This window comes from Arachis ipaensis, chromosome B5 (genome assembly GCF_059453495.1).
Source record: "Arachis ipaensis isolate K30076 ecotype BB chromosome B5, ASM5945349v1, whole genome shotgun sequence".
NCBI classification, from domain to species: domain Eukaryota; kingdom Viridiplantae; phylum Streptophyta; class Magnoliopsida; order Fabales; family Fabaceae; genus Arachis; species Arachis ipaensis.
This window is the reverse complement of record NC_142440.1, coordinates 99,197,251-99,221,479: the sequence shown is the minus strand read 5'-3', so window position 1 is coordinate 99,221,479 and position 24,229 is coordinate 99,197,251. Positions and strand designations below refer to the sequence as shown.

At 35.5% G+C, this 24,229-nt stretch overlaps 1 protein-coding gene across 1 annotated transcript; it reads right to left on the bottom strand.

The window, feature by feature from the left end:
* Positions 1 to 17,061: 17,061 nt before the first annotated feature.
* LOC107639891 (rhamnogalacturonan I rhamnosyltransferase 1-like) lies at positions 17,062 to 22,437 on the bottom strand. The gene is made up of 8 exons (XM_088486111.1): positions 21,933 to 22,437; positions 21,249 to 21,316; positions 21,065 to 21,153; positions 20,767 to 20,932; positions 20,006 to 20,295; positions 18,806 to 19,010; positions 18,572 to 18,729; positions 17,062 to 17,746 (listed from the first exon to the last, which is right to left on the bottom strand). The coding sequence occupies exons 1-8, from the start codon at positions 22,246 to 22,248 to the stop codon at positions 17,518 to 17,520; spliced, it is 1,521 nt and encodes a 506-aa protein (XP_088342237.1). The 5' UTR covers positions 22,249 to 22,437; the 3' UTR covers positions 17,062 to 17,517.
* Positions 22,438 to 24,229: the final 1,792 nt, after the last annotated feature.

Sequence of the window (24,229 nt, the reverse complement as noted above, 5' to 3'; positions counted from 1 at the left end):
ATCAAAAGTGATTGTGTATACTGATCATGCTGCTCTTAAAAATCTACTCACAAAGCAGTATTCAAAACCCAGGCTCATCAGATGGGTGTTGCTTCTGCAAGAGTTTGATATAGAAATAAGAGACAGAAAAGGGACAGAAAACCAAGTGGCTGATCATCTGTCCCGGATAGAGCCAGTAGAAGGGACGCCCCTCCCCTCTCTTGAGATCTCTGAGACTTTTTCGGATGAGCATTTATTTGCCATTCAGAAAACACCATGGTTTGCCGATATTGCAAACTATAAAGCTGCAAGGTTCATACCCAAGGAGTACAACAGGATACAAAAAAAGAAATTAATTACTGATGCAAAGTACTACTTGTGGGATGAACCCTATCTCTTTAAGAGATGTGCAGACGGAATAATCTGTAGGTGTGTGCCTAGAGAAGAAGCACAGAGGATCCTTTGGCATTGCCATGGATCTCAATATGGAGGCTATTTCGGAGGTGAGCGAACAGCCACCAAGGTCCTCCAATGTGGCTTCTATTGGCCCACACTCTATAAAGATTTCCGAGAGTTTGTACGTAACTGTGACAGTTGCCAAAGAGCTGGTAATCTTCCTCATGGTTATGCCATGCCTCAACAAGGAATCTTGGAAATTGAAGTATTTGATGTATGGGGAATTGACTTCATGGGACCCTTCCCACCTGATGACATGTCACCATGTCATATTTTTCTATGCTTTTTCATACAAGAAATTTATGATTAGTGCTTAAATATTGCACTCTTTGGTGCTTAAATGGTATATTTCTTTGATCTTTTGATTTGATAAACTTTGTAGGAAATAAGAAGAAAAAGAAGCAAAAAGAGCACAAAATAAGCTAAAAAGAAGAAAAGAGGAATTTTGGGCACACTTTGAAGTTGGAGCACACTTTGGAGGCTTAGGCCACGCTTCTAAAAGCGTGACCCATGACCAAATCAAGGAAGAGAAGCGTGGCCCAAAGGAAGAAAAGCGTGGCTCAAAACAAAGAGCAAGAGAGGAAAAAAGCTTGAGCTAAAGTTTGCCTCAAACTTTAGCTCAAACTTTTGGAGGAGCTTGACTACACCCTGGAGGGAGCAAAAGCTTGCGCCAACGTTTACCTCAAGCTTTTTGGCAAACGTTGGCACCACACCAACATACCCAGGGGAGAAAAAGCTTGCGCCAACGTTTGCCTCAAGCTTTTTTGCAAACGTTGGCGCCACACATGCATACAAGGGGTATATTTCCAACAAGAATAACTTGAGCTACAGAGCTCCAAATGAGGTGATTCAAAAAGCAATGGAAAGTAGGAATCAAGAGCTTTCCAAGCATATATGGCACTGCATGGTGGACACTAAAACTAAGGGAGAAAACTGCCCCGCAATGTGCATAAACGAACATGGTGGCAACCTGCAGTGAGGCCAACTGACCTCTGCACCTTCGACGGAGTATAACTCGAGCTGTAGAGCTTCAAATGATGCGCTTTTAACGGCATTAGAAAGTAGACATTCAGGGCTTTCCAAAAATGTATAATAGTATGGGGTGGAGAATATGTTTGAGCCTCCAGAACTGGCGTTTTCGACCACGTTTGAGGCAAACTTTACCTCAAACGCTGCACACCAAGGCCAGCGACCTTGTCCTCTTCAAATGAGCATAACTTGAGTTGTAGATGTCCAATTGAGGTGATTCCAATTGGGTTAGAAAGCTGACATTCAGAGCTTTCTAACCATATATAATAGTCTATAGTGGGCATGAAATCTGCAACGTTGACAAGCAGACAAAGTAGTACCCCAACATGCATGCAAGAAGGCCCAACGTTTGGCTAAAAGTTTGACCTCAAACTTTAGCCCAAACGTTGGTAGCAGCAAATAAGGGCAGCTGGTATAAAAAGTTTGAGTAAAAGTTTGCCTCAAACTTTAACTCAAACTTTTATGATTCATGGCCCGGTTCACAATGGGTTTCTCTCCAACTCCAAGAGCAATCAACAGAGGCTTTTGTCAACCCAATTCCATCAAGAGCAAGGGTCCAATTGACACCACTCAAAGGCACAAGAGATAGTTAGAATAGAAATTTCATTTTAATTGTAATTTGTTTTGAATTTCATTTTCATTTTGTAAAAATGCCTATAAATAGGCATCTGTTTCATTTTATTAGGGAGGCTAGCTCCACTAGGGAGCATTAGGAATACAGAACTCTCTCTTTAGTTTTTCTTTTTGTTTTGAATCTTGGGTTGAGAATTGAAGAAATTCTGTTTCAATCTCACCTAACTTGAGAATTCTCTCTGTTTTCTTCTTCTGAAATTTTAATTTCTCTTCTACTACAAGTTCCTTTGCTGCAAGTTTACAATCTAATTTACATTGAACTTGATTTTGATCTTTGATTCTCATTGCTTTCTGTTCTCACTGAATTCAATCTACTTTCAAGCAATTTAATTCTTCTGCAAGTGCTCTGCATTTTACATTTCTGTTCATGATCTGATTTACTTTTCCTGCAAGTTTAATTTTCTCTAAGCTTTGATCTATTGCTCTCTTTAATTTCCAGCACCCACTCCCCTTTACATTTAATGCAATTTTACTTTTCTTGCAATTTAAGATTCTTGCAATTTACATTTCTTGCTCTTTAAGTTACTCGCCAATTTACACTCTGCAACTTTAAATTCATTGTCATTTACTTTCTGTTGGCTACAATTTCACCCAATCTCACTCAAATGTTAGCTTGACTAAACTAATCACCCACTAAAGTTGCTTGATCCATCAATTCCTGTGGGATCAACCTCACTCACGTGAGTTTTACTACTTGATGCGACCCGGTATACTTGCCGGTTAGTTTTGTGTGTTTTGGAAATTAGTTTTTCCGCAAAAACACCATCACCGCCATCATACTCAAACACTTATATTCTGGTGGCAGTTGACTATGTATCAAAATGGGATGAGGCCATTGCCACACCCACCAATGATACTAAAACAGTGCTGAAGTTTCTCCAGAAACATATCTTTAGCAGGTTTGGTGTCCCTAGAGTACTAATCAGTGATGGGGGCACTCACTTTTGCAATAAACAGCTTTACTCTGCCATGGTTCGGTATGGAATTCGCCATAAGGTGGCTACTCCATATCATCCACAAACTAATGGGCAAGCTGAAGTCTCTAACAGAGAATTAAAGAGAATCCTAGAACGGACAGTAAGTACTCGTAGAAAGGATTGGGCACGGAGCTTGGATGATGCTCTGTGGGCTTACAGAACTGCATTCAAGACCCCTATAGGGACCTCTCCATACCAACTTGTGTATGGTAAGGCATGTCACCTGCCCGTGGAACTGGAACATAAAGCCTACTGGGCAACCAGATTCCTAAACTTTGATGCCAAATTAGCAGGAGAAAAAAGATTGCTCCAGCTAAATGAGCTAGAGGAATTCAGATCCACAGCTTTCGAAAATGCCAAGCTTTATAAAGAGAAATAAAAAAAGTGGCATGACAGAAAGCTGTCATCTAGAATCTTTGAGCCAGGACAGAAGGTTCTGCTGTTCAACTCTAGACTCAGGCTATTCCCTGGGAAATTGAAATCCCGGTGGAGGGGACCATATGTGATCACAAGTGTATCACCATATGGTTATATAGAGCTTCAAGATATTGATTCTGATAAGAGGTTCATTGTCAATGGACAGAGAATCAAGCACTATCTTGAAGGCAATGTTGAGCAAGAGTGCTCAAGGCTGAAGCTAGACTAAAAGCTCAGCAAGGTCCAGCTAAAGACAATAAAGAAGCGCTTGCTGGGAGGCAACCCAGCCATGGGGCATCAATCCTCTAAGCATTTTGCCCTATTTTTATTTTTATTTGTTTATATAAAGTTCATTGATACTAAGATAAAGAATCAATTTCATAAATTCACAGGGTTACAGAAGGAATCTGCACACAAAACAGAGGAAAAGAGCTCACTGGCAAGAAAACGCCAGTGAGAGCCCATTTTGGGCGTTCAGCGCCCAAAAGGGGCATCCAGTGGGCGCTGAACGCCAGTAAGGATAGCTATCTGGCGTTCAACGCCAGAAAAGGGCAACAACTAGGCGTTGAATGCCCAGGAGAGCAGCATTTGGGCGTTGAACGCCCAAAACAGGCAGCGTATGGGCGTTCAAACGCCAGGATAGTGGGGAGGAGCTCTCCTTCTACCCATCTCCTTTCTTTTCTTTTGCTTGAGGACAAGCAAACCTCTAAGTTTGGTGTGCTTATCCGTGATCACTAAGATCATGGCCCCTAAAGGAAAACAACCCACTCCAAGAGGCAAGAAAGAGAGTATTCCAAAACCACTTTGGAATCAAGGAAACTTCTTAACCAAGGAACATTTAGACCATTACTACAAAATAATGGGTCTAAGATCAGTGATCCCGGAAGTTAAGTTCGATCTGAAAGAGGATGGATATCCAGAGATCCAAGAGCAAAATCAAAACAGCATGCTCTGCAAACTGCTCAGGGAACAAGAGGAGCAAGGGCGTGACTTAAAGGAACTGAAGCGTCAGGAGTTATCTCTTGAAGGACCAAGCACCTCATAGACTAGAGGAACATCCACTTCCAAACCTCAAGGTTGTTGAGTTCTAATCTTAGCCTTAACTCTGTGATAATTGTTCTTATTTTAGTTTTACCTTAGGAGTCATATAGTAGTAATTAGTATCTATTTTGATTTTATCTCCAATTAAGTTATAGTCTATTTTTCTCATCATCAACAAACATGAATAAAATAGTAGATATTTTTGAATAAGAGGCAATAAAATTTCGAGTTTTTAATAAGAGAAATTCTAATTAGTTACATGTGGTGGCAATGCTTTCTGTCTTCTGAATAAATGCTTGAACAGTGCATATGTCTTTTGAATTTGTTGTTTAAGACTGTTAAATATGTTGGCTCTTGAAAGAATGATGAACATGAGACATGTTATTGATAATCTGAAAAATCATAAAAATGATTCTTGAAGCAAGAAAAAGCAGCAAAGAACAAAGCCTGCAGAAAAAAAATATAGGCGAAAAAAAATAGAAAGAAAAAGAAAAAGCAAGCAGAAAAAGCCAATAACCCTTAAAACCAAAAGGCAAGGGTAATAAAAAGGATCCCAAGACTTTGAGCATCAGTGGATAGGAGGGCCTAAGGGAATAAAATCCTGGCCTAAGCGGCTAAACCAAGCTGTCCCTAACCATGTGCTTGTGGCGTGGAGGTGTCAAGTGAAAACTTGAGACTGAGCGGTTAAAGTCAAGGTCCAAAGCAAAAAGAAGAGTGTGCTTAAGAACTCTGGACACCTCTAATTGGGGACTTTAGCAAAGCTGAAGTCACAATCTAAAAGGTTCACCCAAGTATGTGTCTATGGCATTTATGTATCCGGTGGTAATACTGGAAAACAAAGTGCTTAGGGCCACGGCCAAGACTCATAAAATAGCTGTGTTCAATAATTATCACACTGAAATAGGAGAATCAATAACACTATTTGAATTCTAAGTTCCAATAGATGCCAATCACTCTGAGCTTCAATGGATAAAGTGAGATGCCAAAACTGTTCAGAAGCAAAAAGCTACTAGTCCCGCTCATCTAATTAGAATCTGAGCTTCACTCAAAAACTCTGAGATATTCTTGCTTCTCAACCTATTAGTCTTCTATTTTATTTGTCTAGTTGCTTGAGGACAAGCAACAATTTAAGTTTGGTGTTGTGATGAGCGGATATTTTATACGCTTTTTGGGGTTAATTTCATATAGTTTTTAGGATATTCTGGTTAGTTTTTAGTTTATTTCCATTAGTTTTTAGGAAAAATTTATATTTCTGGACTTTACTATGAGTTGTGTGTTTTTCTGTAATTTCAGGTATTTTTCTGGCTGAAATTGAGGGAGCTGAGCAAAAATCTGATTCAGGTTGAAAAAGGAATGCTGATGCTGTTGGATTCTGACCTCCCTGCACTCAAAGTGGATTTTCTGGAGCTACAGAACTTGAAATGGCGCGCTTCCAATTGCGTTGGAAAGTAGACATCCAGGGCTTTCCAGAAATATATAATAGTCCATACTTTTCTCAAGGATAGACGACGTAAACTGGCATTCAACGCCAGTTCTCTGCCCAATTCTGGCGTCCAGCGCCAGAAAAGGATTAAAAGTTGGAGTTCAACGCCAGAAATGGATCCAAACCTGGTGTTGAACGCCCAAAACAGCCTTATGCACGTGAATTGCTTAAGTCTCAGCCCCAGCACACACCAAGTGGGCCCCAGAAGTGGATCTCTGCACCATCTATCATAGTTTACTCATTTTCTGTAAACCTATGCTACTAGTTTAGTATTTAAACAACTTTTAGAGACTTATTTTGCATCTCATGACATTTTTAGATCTGAACTTTGTACTCTTTGACGGTATGAGTCTCTAAACTCCATTGTTGGGGGTGAGGAACTCGGCTGTGTCTCGATGAATTAATGCAAGTATTCCTGTTTTCTATTCAAACATACGTGTTCCTATCTAAGATATTCATTCGCACTTCAACGTGAATGTGATGAATGTGACAATCATCATCATTCCCCCACGAACGCGTGCCTGACAACCACCTCCGTTCTACATCAGATTGAATGAATATCTCTTAGATTCCTTAATCAGAATCTCCATGGTATAAGCTAGATTGATGGCGGCATTCATGAGAATCCGGAAAGTCTAAACCTTGTCTGTGGTATTCCGAGTAGGATTCAGGGATTGAATGACTGTGACGAGCTTCAAACTCGCGAGTGCTGGGCATAGTGACAGACACAAAAGGAGGGTGAATCCTATTCGAGCATGATCAGGAACCTCAGATGATTAGCCGTGCTGTGACAGAGCATTTGGACCATTTTCACAAGAGGAGGGGATGTAACCATTGATAACGATGATACCCCAACACACAACTTGCCATAGAAGGACGTGCGTGCGTGAATCAGAGGACAGAGGAAAGCAGAGATTCAGAAGACAAAGCATCTCCAAAACTCCAACATATTCTCCATTACTGCATAACAAGTAACCTTTAACCCATGCTCTCTTGTTCATTCGCAATTCAACTGATAAATATAATTGACTTCCTGACTAAGAATTGCAAGATAACCATAGATTGCTTCAAACCAACAATCTCCGTGGGACTCGACCCTTACTCACGTAAGGTATTACTTGGATGACCCAGTGCACTTGCTGGTTAGTGGTACGAGTTGTGAAAAGTGTGATTCACAATTCATGCACCATCACCTAAAATCACCGACCAGTTGGACGACCTCCCCACACTTAAAAGTTTGCACCGTCCTCGGTGCGTTTAAAGATGAGCAAGGGGCTACGGCGACTCTTCGGATTGCTACCTTCAGCTGGTAGGTCAACCGGTGCTGCGTGTTCTTTCTTCCGCTTCCGTTATTGCTTGTGGTGCATCAATCATGAAAAGTAGAAAATAACACCATAAGATAAGAAAAAACAAAGCAAGGAAGCATACATTGTTGAAATGAGGTATGAGTCACTAGGATTGAGTGAGTGAATTAGTGTGACATGAATGACAAATAAGTGTGTGAATCCTAAATTGTGCGGTTTAGAACACCCATTAGCATAAAAGTTATGTCAGAAAAGAAGCGTGCACTTCACTTATTCTAGTGTGCTTGAGATGCTTTAAGTGAACTCGTAAGGTAAAACAAGCATTAAAGAAGCATGAGAGCATTCAAACCATAACATATGGATGCATATAATCATGAAATACAATGTATTAAGGTAAATGCACACCATCCAATGTCAAGAGATTGCCTAATCAAAGAATAGGATTCAAATCACATGGTGGCCAAATCATGCAATTCAAGAAGAGTTACAAGCTCGAAGGCAATTCTCATCACTTGGTATTCTTAAAAGGTAAGCATGAAAAACTCAAAACCAAGTAGCAAAATATAACCTCAACAGTAGAATCCAACAAAGATTATAAACATAATGGTGTTAAGATAACATCCCGTTTGTAGTCAGCAGCAATTAATGGTAAACAAGATTAACAATCCAACACTTACAATGAAAAAGAGAAAATAAAATAAAAACAAACTAAAACTAACTAACCAACTAACTAATTAACTAATTATCTACTAAAATAAATGGTTATCAATGGTGTTTGGGAGTGTTGGATGAAGGATAGGAGAAGGGAATAAGAAAGGAAAAGGAAAGAAATGGAGAGAGGAGAAGAAAAGAGATGTGTTGAAGGAAGGACATCCGCGCGTACGCGCGAATGCCGCGCGCTTGCGGATGGTGGTGCAATGGACGCGACGCGTACGCGTACATGGCGCGTCCCGTCGACAGCATATTTCGAGAGTGACGCGTACGCGTCATGTGCGCGTACGCGCGAGTTGGTTTGTGCGAAAGGCACAATGCGCGCAACATTCGCACAACTCTCGGGTTTTTTGGCTTGGGGTGGAATTTCTCAATCCACGCGTACGCGTACATGGCGCGTCCGCGTGGGTAGGCGAAAATGCTTAATGCACGCGTACGCGCACAGTGCACATACGCGCGGATGGTGCTCTGTTTTTCAAAAATATTTTTTCTATATTTTTGCACCAATCCAAGCATTCAAAACCTCCAAACAGCTACCAAAACACCATGAAACCTTATTTAACATACTAAACTACCAATTAGACTCAACAAACTCAACAAAACATGAAATTAAGCTAACTCTATTAGTATGTACAAAAGAGAAAAAATGAAAAGAGTTTACCATGGTGGGTTGTCTCCCACCTAGCACTTTTGTTTATTGTCCTTAAGTTGGACTTATGGGGTGCTCCTCTCAAGGTGGCTTGTGTTTGAATTCATCTTGGAACTTCCACCAATGCTTGGTTCTCCATTGTGCCCCAAGATTTTTTATGAGTTGCACCAAGTCTTGATGGAGTTCTTCACAAGCTTGGGGCTCCTAAAGTCGATACTCTTCTTGTAATTCGGGATCCCACACTCTATTTTCACACCCGTCTTGAAGTTGATCATCATTATTAGTCCAGCTGGGTGGTGAGTAAGGTGAATTCTCAATAAAGTGGCCAACAATCCTCCTAGACCCCCCTAGTTGAGCACTACTCCAACCTTTATATCTCATGTTTGAAGCATCAACCATAATGAGTCTTGATTTGCAACGCCAACCACAAAACATTTTTCTTTTATGCTTCATCCCACAAAGCTCCCTAAGTTGGCCATCCGTTTCAAGCAAACCATATTCAAGTAGGATAATAAAGCTAACAGAAATGAATTTCACCCACCCAAATGAAGGAGTAGATGGCAACCTAGGTAAAGAAGCGTTCAAGGATCTTGACAAAGCGTATTCAATTCCCATCCTCCTTTTTCTAAGGATCTCCACCTCCTCACAAGATCTCTTAATCTCAATCCTTTGTTCAACAATTTCATCTAAGCCTTTTCCCTTACTCAAATCATAAATGGAAGGGTGAGAGAGGTTTACCTCCACATTACTTTCCATCTCATCGGGAGAAGGTTCTTCATGCTCAAAGGATTCTTCACCACTAAGACTTGATGCTTGATCTTCAATTCCAAGGGAACTCAATTCTTGCTCTATCCCATCCAAGTCTTCATAAGGGATATGCCTTGGAGGTTGTGCACATTCCTCCTTATCATCAAATTCAATCTTCTTGGAGGGGTTTTCTTCAATTCTAGATTCCCAAGGTGGTTTCGCATCTCCTAAGTCTTCAACCACTTCTTCCTCTTCTTCAACAATTATAGCTTCCTCCAATTGTTCCAATACAAAGCAACTTCCCTTATTCTCTACTTATCTCTCCTTCATGTTATGCTCTTTATTTGATTCTCCATATGTAGCCATGGGAGTTCCTTGAGTATTCAAGCATTGGGATGCTAACCGGCTTACCACCTCATCCAAGGCGGCCGTGAATTGTTGTACATCCATTTTTATCTCCTCTTGTCCTTGAACAAGAACATCAAGGATATCATTCATTGGAGGTTGGGGTGGATGGAAGGGTTCATTAATTTGGGAGAAGGATTCATAGTAGGAAGGTGGTTCTTCTTGGTAGAGTTGTGGTGGTTCAATATTTTCCAATCTTTTCACTTGTTGCACAACACACTCCATGGTTGGTTGAAGTTGATCCAATGTTTCCTTGAGACGATCTCTTGACTCTTGTTCCTCTTGAATAATATGATTAGGATCATACGGCTCTTGGATCGATGGATATGAGTATTCTTCCATGGGAGGTTGTGGTGGAAAGTAGCATTCATCTTGTGGTTGAAAATTTTCATACATTGGAGGTAGTTCATCTTGGTAATAACATGGAGGGGGTGGCTCCTGAAAATGTTGATGTTGGAATGGTGGTGGCTCTATATGTGGTTCATATGGCTCAAAAGATTGTTGGAATGGTGGATATGGATTAGGGTCATATGAAGGTGGTTGGTGAAAAGTGGCTTGTGAGTATGGTTGAGGGTTATGTTGAGAGTATGGATCATAGGCATATGGTGGTGGTTCTTGAAAGTCACAAGGAGATTCACCATAGCCATTTGATTGGTATGCATCATAGAATGGCTCTTCTTCATAGTGCATTGGTGGAAGTTGTTGCCAAGAGGATTGATCATATGCATATGGCTCCTCCCACCTTTGATTGTCCCATTCTTGATACACATCCTCATTGAAGCTCTCATTTTCTACAACATAGTTAGAACCAAACTCATAGCCAAAGTGAGAATTCATAATGAAAAGAGAAAATAAGAAACAAAAGCTAATAAGAAATAATGAAACAAAGTCCTAAAACTAGCAAAAACTAACAAGCAATCCAAAAATCAAGCTATTCACAATATTTACATATATACAATAACCAATAACATAACACAATTGTAAGTCCCCGGCAACGGCGCCATTTTGATGAGAGGACTTTTGACGGTTTAGAATTCTCAAATGAATCCTCGTTGCAAGTATAATTTCTAAACTAACACTAATCCTTTCATACAAAAATTTGTTTGTCACAAGTAACAAACCCCTAAATTTATAAACCGAAGTATTGAACCTCAAGTCGTTCTCCCTAGGAATTACAATAAAGTGTTCTTGTTATCGGTTATGAGTTGCATATTTTGAGGTTTTTGATAAGGGACATGAAAGATAAATGGCAAGGAAAATAAACTAACGACTAGAAAAGCCTTGGCAATGTTTGGTGGTCAAGGATCTCTATCCTTATCACTAACTACAACATGAGAATTGGCAAGGATCAACCCCATTAAGTCATCCTCTAACTAATAAAGGAAAGTCAAATGAGCTATGTCAATCCAAGTCCATAAGTCATAGTTCTCCACCAATTCAATTAGTAAGATCTAGAGTTAATGGCTCCCAATCGTCAATCACTTGGACATTAGTAACTCAAGAGTTCCTAAGTTACCTTTCCAAGCCAAGAGCACTAAAAATCTACCCTAAAATCTAACCAAGCATTTCATCAAATACTTGGAAGGCATAAAAGGAAAACATAGTAAATCAACAACAAGAGCAAAATCTAACAACAACTAATTGCAAAGAATTAACAACAACAATTAAAAGAAACACAATTATTATGAATTACCTCTAATTGAATTGAAAGAGAAGAGAATGAATAAGAGTATATCTACAACAAAATATAGAAGCAACATAAAGGAGGTTACAACAAAAGAATAGAAGAATCATGATTGCAACAACAATAATTGAGAAGCAAAAGTAGAAGAAAGCATGAATCTAAATCTAGATCTAAGAACTAAACATAATCCTAATCCTAATTCTAGAGAGAAGTGAGAGCTTCTCTCTCTAAAACTACTCTAAACTAATCCTAATGTGTGTAAATGATTCTAAGTTGTTGATTTCCTTCAATCGTTGGTCCTTTAAATACATTTTGGCGCCAAAGTTGGTTGCAAATTGGGCCCCACAGCTCTCATAAATTGCTGGGCATGTTTTCTATAAAAAAAATCACGTGCGCCTACCGGCGCGTACGCGTACAGTGCACGTGCACGTCCCTTTCGTTTTTGCGATCCACGCGTGCACGTACAGTGCGCGTGTGCGTGGATGAAGATATCCAAATCTTTGGCTTTTTCATGTGTTCTCCACTTTGCATGCTTTTCTCTTCACTCATTTGATTCATTCCTAGCCTTTTCAACCTGAAATCACTTAACAAACAAATCAAGGCATCTAGTGGAATCAAGGATGAATTGAATTTAGCTAATTAAGGATCTAGAAAACATGTTTTCACACTTAAGCACAAATTGGGAGACAATCATGAAACCATGCTATTTCATTGAATAAATGTGGGTAAAAGGTGATAAAATCCCCTAAAATCAACACAAGATAAACCCTAAATATGGAGTTTATCAGTGTGGCACATAAATAAATTAAATGGGCACATATTTTATCATCGAATTTTCCATCAAAAAAATCCCACGTAAAACAATTTAACGGAACGTTCTAATATATTACCGTCGAATTCTTTTGCTGATAATTTGAATTCATAGATGAACTCCGTTAGGGAGACAATGGAGAATCTATACAATGTATACAATGGGCTGGTTGTTTAGCCCAATAAGAATAAATAGAGAAAACTAGTCCACGGATTACCCTAAACTCAAAAATCCCAATTCAGTTATTTGACAAAACCAACCATCCAACCCTAATTATAAACCCTTTTCACCCCAAATTCTCCTTCCTCCAAAACGGCACCCACCCCCCACCTTGTCCACTGAACATCCAACCCTCGCGGAATGCATCTTCCACCTTGATCAGCCCGCCTCTCTTGCATGCGAGTGTCTCTGTCTTCGGTAGCCAATATCTCAGACGGTCGCATTCTTCTCGTCACAGGTCTCCCTATCATCGACTAGCAGCACGCGTGGAGGCAAGATGATGTCCTTCCCGTCGCGCGTCCCTGGTGCCTAGCTCGTCACTCTCTCATGTGCCAGTACCTACCCTGTTGATTGCGTTCTGCCACCACCGTCCTAGTGTCGCACACCGTTGAACTTGTGGCCGCTGAACTCGTCTCCGCCGTTGCTGCCACAAGACCCATCCCCAACTATCGTCGACCTACTACCAGATGGACACCAACTCGCGGCCAGGTTTAGTCTTCCATTGCTGTTCGAACAGAACCCATTAACCCCATAATCCTCCATCAGCGGAGCTCTCCACCGGCGTTGCTTCATCCAAATGTTAGTTGATGACTATGGTTTTACTCATAACTAGATGTGCTTGCAATGAATTTTGCTCAGTTACTTGATTGTTTTGCATATGAGCACTATGGTTGGAATTTGAATGTATTGGAATGAATTGTACAAGTTTTTGTTGTTGTTGATGGTTGCATTGGTTTTTATTCTAGCGCGCAAAATTTTGCAGAATTTTGGTTTAATTAGTACAGTAGTTTTGGCTCGACGTTTGGTCTTTTGAATGCAATGTCACTTAGACTAGTTGATCATAATCGATCTTTATTTGATATAAAATGGATGGTTATTTTACTATGTATCCGGATGGTTGATTTTTATTATATTGATTGCTATTTGTCTTTTCTATCTTGTTGGTATGTTTGAATCAGGTACTGTATGGATTTTGTGTATGTTGAACACTTCAGCACAAATTTACTTGAGCAATATGGTGTTGTTTTTTTGTTTTTAAATTCCTTAGAACGGTCACTGAGACCTTTTAAAGTTTCGTTAAGTCAGCTTATGTCTATATGTTTCTCAACTTTGCTCTTCAAGTTCTCAAGAAGTGCCATCTTGCTGAAATTATAAGGCAGGATCTAAGACTTCTTGATGCACTAGGTAAGACATTTTTTTAAAGAAAATAAAAAGAATACATTACACCATTTAGGAGTATAACTGTGACAAGCCTTAAAGTATTTTTGTACTTATTATGTTCAGTTCTATCTATTTGACATTTGATTAATTTTGTGTAATGTTACAGTGGTTGAGAATATAGAAAATTGGAGTGTTGGACAAATGCAACTTGTTTATCATGCTAGGTTGCTATTGAAGAAGAGAAGGATTTTGGTTCTAGATGAAGCAACAACATACATTAACACTGCAACACAATTTAATTCAAAAGACTATTAGAAATAAAACTAATGAATGCACAGTGATTATTGTAGCACATAGGATTCCTACATTTATTGATAATGACTTGGTTTTGGTCCTTGATGAAGGTACATGAACATTCATTATGCACCTCAATATATGAGATCATAATATCAATGATAATCAAACTTAGAAAAGCATATATCTCATAACATTAATGAATTTTACAGGGATAATCACTGAGTATGATAAACCAGATCAGTTGTTGCAAAACAATACTTCATCTTTTTCAAAGTTGGTTTTAGAATTTTTGAAGAAATCATCCCACAAATAGTTGCCAAGAGCGGATACAGAAACCAGACACTTATACATATTTGAAAGCTTAAACAGCAATTAACAAGGAGCTCAAGAAATGTTGGTTGATTACTTTTCCAATTTCATGAATGTTAATAAAGAATCCAGATTCTACAAGTTTAGACAATACTTTCTACCTAGTGTCCTTTTATGTTCCTAATCCTAATCCCATACTTGTTCACTAATTCAATGAGACAAGTGCATTTTAGTTTGTCAGTGATTAATTTTGGTTAATAACGAATTAACTACACATTTGTTACTTATTGCAGTGTCTCTTCTATTCATGAATGTTCTTGAAATGAGAATGCTCCTGTTGAGAGAAAACATATGCCACAATTATTCTAAGTCTACGAATGAGAAATTTAATGTACATATTAAAAATTATGGTCAATTCATAATATGCTAGATGTTCATTTTACTTGATATGTGAATGCTTATTTTCATTTTTAAGTGGATATTTAGTTGATTGAATTAAATTTTAAGTAATTACAATTAAAATATTTTGGATGTTCAATTAAGTAGATATGCAGATGGTTATTTTTATTTTTAAGTAGATGTTTATTTGATTGGATTGGATTTAAGTAAATACAATTAAAATACGCCGGATGTTCAATGCACTAGGTGTGCACGGATGGTTATTTTTTACGTTAAAGTGGATGTTTATTTGATTAGACTGGATCTAACTCGAAAAGTGGATGTTTATTTTAATTATAATAATGATATTTTGCTTGAGTTGCTAGATTCTGCATCCACTTCTCATATGAAATAATCATCCGCATACATAGTAAAATGAACATCCTTAGAGGATGAAAAATAAGTTTATGAATTGAAGTTAGTATAAAATAATAGGATTATAAGAAAACTTAGAAATGAGAGGGAGATTCGGCTGGTGCTACTGTATATTGTAGTACTGAAGAAGTAAGGAGAATAGTATCATCATGACCAAATAAATAAATAAATTTACAAAAAAAAAGAGAGAATAGTAGCATTTCCTCTGATTCACCGATCATTGGCTCTTAGAAATTTTGCATCCTGCAATACCACCTTATCATCATGTGTTTAACATGGAATCATTTAGGTTTTAAGGGGTATCTAGGTATCCGTGCTATAATTGTCAGCTGACTAAGTGGTTAGGGGCTTTGAATATAACTTTCACCTTTATCGTAATGGATTCAAAGATAGAATTGAGTGAACTAAATACGAAGAAGTTGATGAGTAGAGAATCAATCGATCTGCACTGATAACCAATAGGTCAGAGGGTCAGTCAAAGAGGGTTGACTTGATTAGAAAAGTGAACATGAAAGAGGTGAATTGGGAAGGTAACTAGGAGAGATACAATGAGATGGTATTTGATACTGCTGGTGTTAATGTTACTTAAAATGTTGAGGAAGAGCCTAACCGAAGGCGGCTAGATTTTATGATTTGTTAGTGTTTGCCTCACAAGTCACAACTACTGTTTGAGGGTTGCGTTCACTTGAAGTTGTCTGCCTTTATTTAAATGATGGGTATTGAATCTGAGTGAAACTACACCCAAGCATCCTTTGATAAGTGGACTCCCTTTGTAACGAACTAGTACCATCAAGAACTAGTACCCAAAACAACATACCATGAAGGGTTTTCTACTCAAGATGAGGTTGCAACCATAGCCTTCGGATTGTGGAAAGAAAGTGGTGGTGGTAAATCACGATTCTGAGTTAGGCGGGCAAAGATTATTGTCAAGGATATTGAAATGATTGATCAAATTGAAAATAGCAATCGGAAGCAACATGGCCAAATTTGGCACAAATGCTATTCCAATAGCCACGTCATCCTCTTTAATTTCTACCTCCACGCCCATTCTTCTAGCATTTCCTCTTCCATAATAAGCAGCATTGTTGCCTCGACCATAGTTCATAAATGGTGAGGGATCAAAGGTGCGAGAATCAAGAACTGAAGTTTGTGAGAAATGAACTTGGACCATTGATGAGTCTGGCTTTTTAAAACGTACAAGATATCTTGGGCCATTTAAACAGCTTCTTCGTCTGGAATTATGTATTGAGGCTCTTTAGTTGTAAAATATGTGATGAATGATTGATATTCTTCATTCAAACTATCAAGAATGACATTTGTATACTATACTCTGTATATGTTAGAGGATCTCTTATTGCTGCCAATGAATCCACCAGTTTCTTGATCTTTAAGTGATAATCTGACGTAGATCCGTCTTTCTTGACACGTTTTAACTGGAGTTATAATTGTCTGACTCATGCTTTTGTTTGAGAGCCAAAGTATGTGTGAATTCAAAACCAAATTTGATGTGCAAAGTGGCAGCCTATAACTTTGCACTTGGAGGCCACATTCATGGAAGTAAACAACCAAGATGTGACATTGCATTCATTTATGCATCACTACTTGTAGAGTTTTAATCCTGCTTCATCTTCAGGGGTGGCATATCTTGCAGGGACTTTTTCCTTATCAAGGTCGTTTTAGATAGAGTTCTTGACCACAAATTGTTAATGTTGTAAGATGTCTCAGGTGAAAATATTATCTTTTGTTAGTTTATCAACAAGTGGAATTGAGAATTGTTTGAGTTGAAACAATTGTTGGATTGATTGATTGTTACTAAATGACTACAACATTATTTGTTGAAGTAGCAGTGCTTGAGTGTTCGGCCCATGGATCATAAAACTCTTGATACCATGCATATAGAAGGAATAGAAAGCGAAAGAGAATTGAGGAATTTCTATTGGAAAAAAGTAATTCTGTATTGATGAATTGATCTTAATATTACACTGTCTTATATAGGCATCAGTGCACCTCTCATGTTCAAGAACTTACACAAGACTCTCTACAAAATTGACTTAACAACTCTTTTTCCAATCTAACTAACTGTTGACCAAATCAACTAACTATTTCCTAATATAGTAATAACTCTCCTATAAATTATTTACTTTGTGAAATTATTTAAACTCACAGTTAATGTTATTTTATATTATGTAGTATTTGTATAAAAAATAAAGTTATAACCCTCATTTGTGGACGCGTTTAATCTGCAATGCTTCATTTTCCCTTTAGAGCATAGGCGATCTAGAACTTCGTTAGCATCAGTTTACAATGGAATAGGTCAAAGGTTCCAAGTTGAAATAGATCAACGGTTATAAAAAGTGACACGAGTGGTCTGAACCTTGTATAATAGAGCACACTAGGAGGAACCTTGTGGTAGACATTCTTGTGGATTGGAATAGAAGTAATCTTCCAACTTTGGTTTCAAAGGAACAACTGATCTTGTTATTGGGCCTCCTCTTCTAGCATGAGCTAACTTAACAACTCTTGAAAACTCTTCCCAACTTATTGTCCCATTCCTATATTGATCTATTAGACGAACAAGTACATATCTATTTGGAATTATTGTGGTTTTGTACCCCAGGTACCTGCAAGATTAATGTAACATATATATGCCGAGCCAATTAGCTAGTTAGCACATGAGAAAATAGTATAAATATAAATTCGGTATCATAAAAACTGTAATTGAGGTTTGCTCTTCGAATTTTCATTTCTCTAGTTACCTTTTTGTTCTCTCATGCTCCAATTTTTTACATTGCAGTAATGATATTATGATTGCTTTTATGAAAAGTTATCTACGGTTAAATTTTTTCTATGTTAAATTGTATTGTGTGAATTCACCATAATTTTGTATATCGCCTGTGCTGTGGCACTTTGATAGTAATCACCATTACCAGTCATATAAAAAATAAAAAGCAACTATTTGCGCTATATATAACAAATATGTCGCTTATATTTACTCTTGCTTCGAACATTGATCTCCACACAAACTTTTTTATCACCGAATGTGGTTAGATTTTCAATTAGGATAAACAGTTTAATTAAATTTCTTTTAAAAAAATAGCTTAAACAATAAATAGTTATATTAAAAGTAGTTTATAAATAAGTTATTTTATATTTGAATTTTTAGTTTTAAAAGTACTTATTTTATAAAAATGTGATAAAAAGTAGTAGTATGATGAGAGAAGTCATTTTTTTAATTTCTCTATAAGTTCCTAAAGAGCTTCTTAGAAAGCTGTAATTTGATTTTGAAAATTGCATCAGACATTAATACTACTACTTTTCATAAGTCAAAAGTTCAAAAAAATTACTTTTAAAGCTTCTCAAAATCTTAGTATAAAGTACAAAATAAATACATAAATACCTTTAAGTTAGGAATTTAGTATGGTATATATTGGATTGTTATATGTTACCTTCTGTGACCTTCAACAACTTTATCCATGTTTCCACTATAAGTAGGCACAAAGATATCACTCTCAATGGAGACAATGTAATCCAGTGCTGCCATCTTATTTGAATGGTTATGGAAGGGCTCAAGGTCAGAAGGATCTAACAACGTTTCCTTTTTAATCTGTCTCCAACATGAAAAGCAGAAAATTATTAAGGGCGATATATATTTTATCAAAGCATATGGTATATATATTTACCAGATTTGGAAAAGCTTCTCTCAAAGGTGCCATTCTTTTCTCCCCTCCATATATATCCCCAGCAGCTATAAAGATTTGCATTCTTGGGTTAATGCCCAATGCTTTCAATGTCAGAGCAGTTTCCTCTGGGGTCAAAGGGCATATGCCTATACTTCTCACCAAATTGGAGTCTATTTCCTTCACTTTCCACCAAGGGTATGCATACCTAAAAAAAAAAAATGTACCTTTATTAATGAGCTGCTATTTAATAGTTTAAATTTTGAGAGCTGATAATTTCATAATATGATATAAGAGGTAAAAAAAACTGTATGAAAATTTAAAAGTAAAATTCTTATGTACTTTTATGATATGATAAAATGTATTAAATACAAAATCATTTACATATTTAACTACATAGAAATAATAATCTAAAATTATTTTATTTAACTAAATATTTATAATTTTATATACGTAATATTCATAATTATATACTTATTACATTTAGTAAAAAAATATAGGAAATTAATTTTTAGTTATTTAACATTAATCAGTTTTAAGATTTAGGATTATAATTGAGGATTTAGGATTAAAGATAGATGATTTCGGTCCAGAAATATAAACAAAATAATTTTTAAAAAGTTGGCGAATGTTAGTTGAAAAAAATTTGTTCTCTAACATTACTCAATTTAATATTGTCTAATTATTCTAGTAATAATTAAAAAATATAAAATAAAATAAATTTAGATTTTTTTGGACTATTATTTTTTAAATATTTTTGTTTTAAATAATAATTTAAACTTGAGGAGTGCTAGGGAGTCAGTATATTTTGTGATTTGTAGCTATCAATTAGTCATCATCAGTGTTTTTAATGAAATAAAATTATATCTAATGGTGTGTGATTATTCACTTTTCTTTTGATGGTTAAATGCTGGTCAAATTTTTAATAAAGAAAAAATTTAGGGCCAGCAACTTTTGTGTTTTGTGACCAGCACTTAACCATAAAAAAAAAAAAAAAAAAGTGAATGATCTCTTACCATTGGATATAATCTCACACCATTAAAAAGACTATTGATGGCCAATTGATAGTTACAAAACACAAAAATTGCTAACCCCTAACCCCTAGTATTCCTCTTTAATAAAAGTACTGCCCCTAGTCTTTAAACTTTTATCAGAAATAATTTTATACGAATCACAATTTGTTTAAACTTTTAACACTTTGACCTCATTGCTGTCAATTCTTCCATTTCTTTCTCGTTTAAACTTTGATAGCAGCCAGAGAATGCCAACATGTCCATCTCATATCTCAGGTGAAGCACCAAAAATGGACCATTTTGCCTCATAATCTTAACAATCTTCTTGCCAACCATCTCTATATCAGAAGTGAATCGCAACGCTTTGTAATTCACGCGACACCGCAGCTTTTGAACCTCCAGTGGAATGCCGTTGTTCGCAAGCCTGGCATCAGTTTTCGTAAAATGTACTACTTGATGTTTTTTTATGCGAGGAAGAATCTGCATTATTAAGCATTGTGCATGCAATATAGTTAGAACATCATACAAGGTTATTGGCTCTGAAATTGAATAAAGGTTTGATATATTTAGCTAGTCTGTAAAATTTCAAATATACTTTCTTCAAGCCCTTAAAATTTAAAAATTATTAATGTAGTCCTTATCATGTTGATCAATCGGTAGTTAATTAATATATTGTTTTGACTAATAAAATTTGCCGACATATCACATTAAATAACACATTAGCATATAGCATACATGACATACCAATTCATCAAAATACATATATATGTCAAACATAATTTTTGTTCTTTATACTTATTAAAAACTATTATTTTGATTTTATCAACGCAGGTGGTTCAATTTTATTAAACCAACCCTAAATAAAAATACAATTCTACACAAAATTGAAGATTTACTCTAGAAAAAATGCTAGAACCTTCAATCAATAGGATCAAACATCATAGAACTTACTGTTTTATAATAATATGACATGTTAGACCAACTAACAGGGGGCATGGAATAGAGGTATCTTGATGCAATCCTTTTCTTCATCCCTTGAGGTAATTCCTTCACTATTTTGACCTCATCTCTCAAATACTCAATGAAATAATCTACATCGAATATGTCTTGGAACTGACTACAAAAAATGAAAAGCAATAAAATAATTTCATCATAAATAATTCTGAAAACAAATTGCAAATTTGGTATCATTAAAAAAAAAAAAAAAAAAAAAAAAAAAAAAAAAAACCAACAAATATTTCGCGCACACCTGCGGTCATTCCAAAAGGAGGTGTTGTCCAACTCTGGAACTACAAGAGTGACATTTAAGTAACTAGCAATGGCTACCATGTCACTTATCTGCATAGCACAGACATACATCAGCTATGTGATTTATATATGTATATGGTTAAAATAATCGAAAGATGCTCTGAATTTCGGTTTCTGATACTAACCCCGGCTCGCATTTGGTTCAATCCTCCATTGGATGAGACCATCAAATAACCATTGTTCTCATAAATCCCTGAACACCACCACACATTGAAGAATACACAAAATAAATAATAATTAATCAGCTAGCTGCTATAATTTTGTAAACAGTTATGCTATTTGGACACAATACAATGTTTCGGTGTGCAGACCATAGATCTAGGAGAGTAATGTATAAATCACAAGGTAATTTATACATGCTTTCCTTTTCTATGTTATATATTACTGTAGCGCTAATAATATATAACTGTAGCGCTAATAATATAACATCGGCATGTTTCTATAGTTATTGGGAGAAGTAGCATCATCAGAATATTAGAATTTCTATAATAGAAACATTTAAAGTTAGGATTTTTGTATTACCAAAACAAAAAAAAATGCGAAAAAAATATTAAAAATATAATTATTTATGAAACATATTAAAAATATAATTATTCTTGTATTTTTACTTATCAACTTAAACTTTTGTAACTGCATTTCACCACAATCACCTAAATGTTTAGTCATTTACATGAATCGGATATCCATTCTTTTTTACAATATATAACTGCAATGGTAGCCAACACCAAAAATTTAGGTACAAATATGATTTTTCTCCGCAGAAATGATAGATTCAAACCAAGATAAGGAATCTTATATCGTAGACTTACTTTCTGGAGCGCCAAAAATGCCGATATGAGAAGAGCGCAGTGATAGAATCTTTGGCTTCATTGTTTCACTAAGTGCAGTGAACTCCAACAAGATGGCACTTGTCAGCAACATCAACATGGAAATGGCCGCAATCGCCAATATTTTGAGCCGAAGTAGAGGGGACTGGGAACTTATTAAGGAAGAACCCTTTAGATTCTCAGTTTTGTTCCATTCAACTATCAAGCATTTGATGAACCCTCCATTGTTATTCTTATTCATGATTTCTGCATAGTGAGGCTCTCCATGATCATCAACCTTGGCTTTATTATTATCCATAATAATATAATAATAATAATCTTTCTTTTTTGAAATAGATGAAAAAGGAAGCCCTCTAAGATCTCATTGTTTTAGAACTATATATTGGTTCTTGATTTTGGAAGTTCTTATGGTAGCACCTTAATTACCAGTTTGTGGAATAACTATATATTGTATATCCACAAAAGCTAGTTTTGGAAGCTAGATGAAAACTTTTGGTAGGTTGGGTTTGTACGCATTTCTATACTATATATATCTGGATGTTAAGAAGAGCATATATCACAATTTTCAAACATAATTATAGTCTCTATCTATGTATTTACTATTACGTACATACTTATTAGTGGATAGGTTCCATTCACTAGTTCACACGAGTTTCATTCTTATATGTGCTTTTTATATATAGAATTTAATTTTCATACGCTATCATTATAAAGTAGTTTTATATATGTATCTAATTATGTAATATCATATTATATCAATAAAAATAATTACTTTTTATATTGACTATGTGAATTATTTTTTATATTGACTACATAAATGATCATCTAAAATAATAAATATGATTGTACAACTGTGTAAAACGCTTTACACTGTCAATATATTAAAATTAAACTCTTTATATATATACTCGTTATATCTAATAATCATAATGTTTTCTTTTTATACTTTGATAATTTTTTTAAAAATTAAATTATTGATATTATTATTCGTATAAAATTATTTTCATAGTATAAAAATGATAATTAAAAATAATTATATTACAAAATAATTTAATTAAATATATTAAATTAACTAATCATTTTTATTATTATTTTTAAATGAAAATAATTTTATATTTGCAATCACTTTTGGTTAAGTTTTTTAAAGGTGTAAAATTCTCTAACTTTTTTTTTATTCTCAATAGTCGTATTTGAAACCTTTATTTTAATTAAAGTACTTACTAAATTAATTTTACATGGGTATATTTTGGCAGTGAGTAGCTAGTAATGATTAAAATTGACACAGGTCAAGAATACAAGTCGTAGAGAGTATTAAATTAGGAAAGATATTTTCAATGATTGAACATTGTTCATCTCAATTGAATTATTTGTCTTTTTTTTCCTTCAAATTACATTTTGAAAGAAAAGAAATAAGTTGTAAATAAATGAATGGAGTCGTAGTCTTAGGCCTTCGTATTATGGTAATAACATCATGGAATTATGTTGTAATCAATTGTATGATGTATAATTCTATATTTCTTAAAAAAGAAAGGTTGAAATTCAATTACATTATTGCAAGGAGAACAAAAGGTAGACATTAATTAGAATGAATTGACTCATATGGACTTACAATGTGGTCATCCCATCAGTTCCAAATAGCTTTACTATTTCGGCTCCAATGTATCAGTCAGAAATTATAACCGAATAAATTCAGTTTAAAAATGATGATTTTTGAAATAGCGATATGGATTCAATTAAAGAGATATATAGAATATTATCGATCAGATATTATTATAATTAAGACTAATCTTTGTCACGCACTGTTAATGCGGCAGCGTCGAATTTAAAGCTGCATGCTCATTCATTGTTGCTTAATTAGCACTTAGCAGTTATTTCATAATTTAATTTTATTTTGATAGGAGTGATAGTAATATATCAGAAGCAGTTATCAAAACAAAATACAAAATAGAATATAAAATATATATTAAAATTTAAAAATAAGTTAAAGAATAAAGTATTAAATTGGTTATTTTTTAGTCTTTAAAGTTTAAACTATTCTATTTCAATCCAAAAAAAATTTATTTAGCTTCAATATAGTCTCACCGGAAGGTTAAAGTTAAACAATCAACAAAATTTTCTATATAACAGCAATACAAGAATAATGTCGATAATTTGGAAAACAAGTATGTAAGAACCAGAATAACCGTTTTAATAGAATAATAATTTTTAATTACCCGAAATAGGTTGAAAAATATAGAAGTGTTCTTTTTAAATTATAAAGATGAAATTTGATTTCAATG

Coding starts and splice junctions, on each gene's coding strand:
- LOC107639891 (XM_088486111.1), bottom strand. CDS start 22,248: ATGGATAATAATAAAGCCAAGGTTGATGATCATGGAGAGCCTCACTAT. Junction 20,296..20,766: donor TGTCATATTATTATAAAACA/GTAAGTTCTATG, acceptor TTAATAATGCAG/ATTCTTCCTCGCATAAAAAA. Junction 19,011..20,005: donor GAAGAATTGACAGCAATGAG/GTCAAAGTGTTA, acceptor TTTTTTTTTTAG/GTATGCATACCCTTGGTGGA.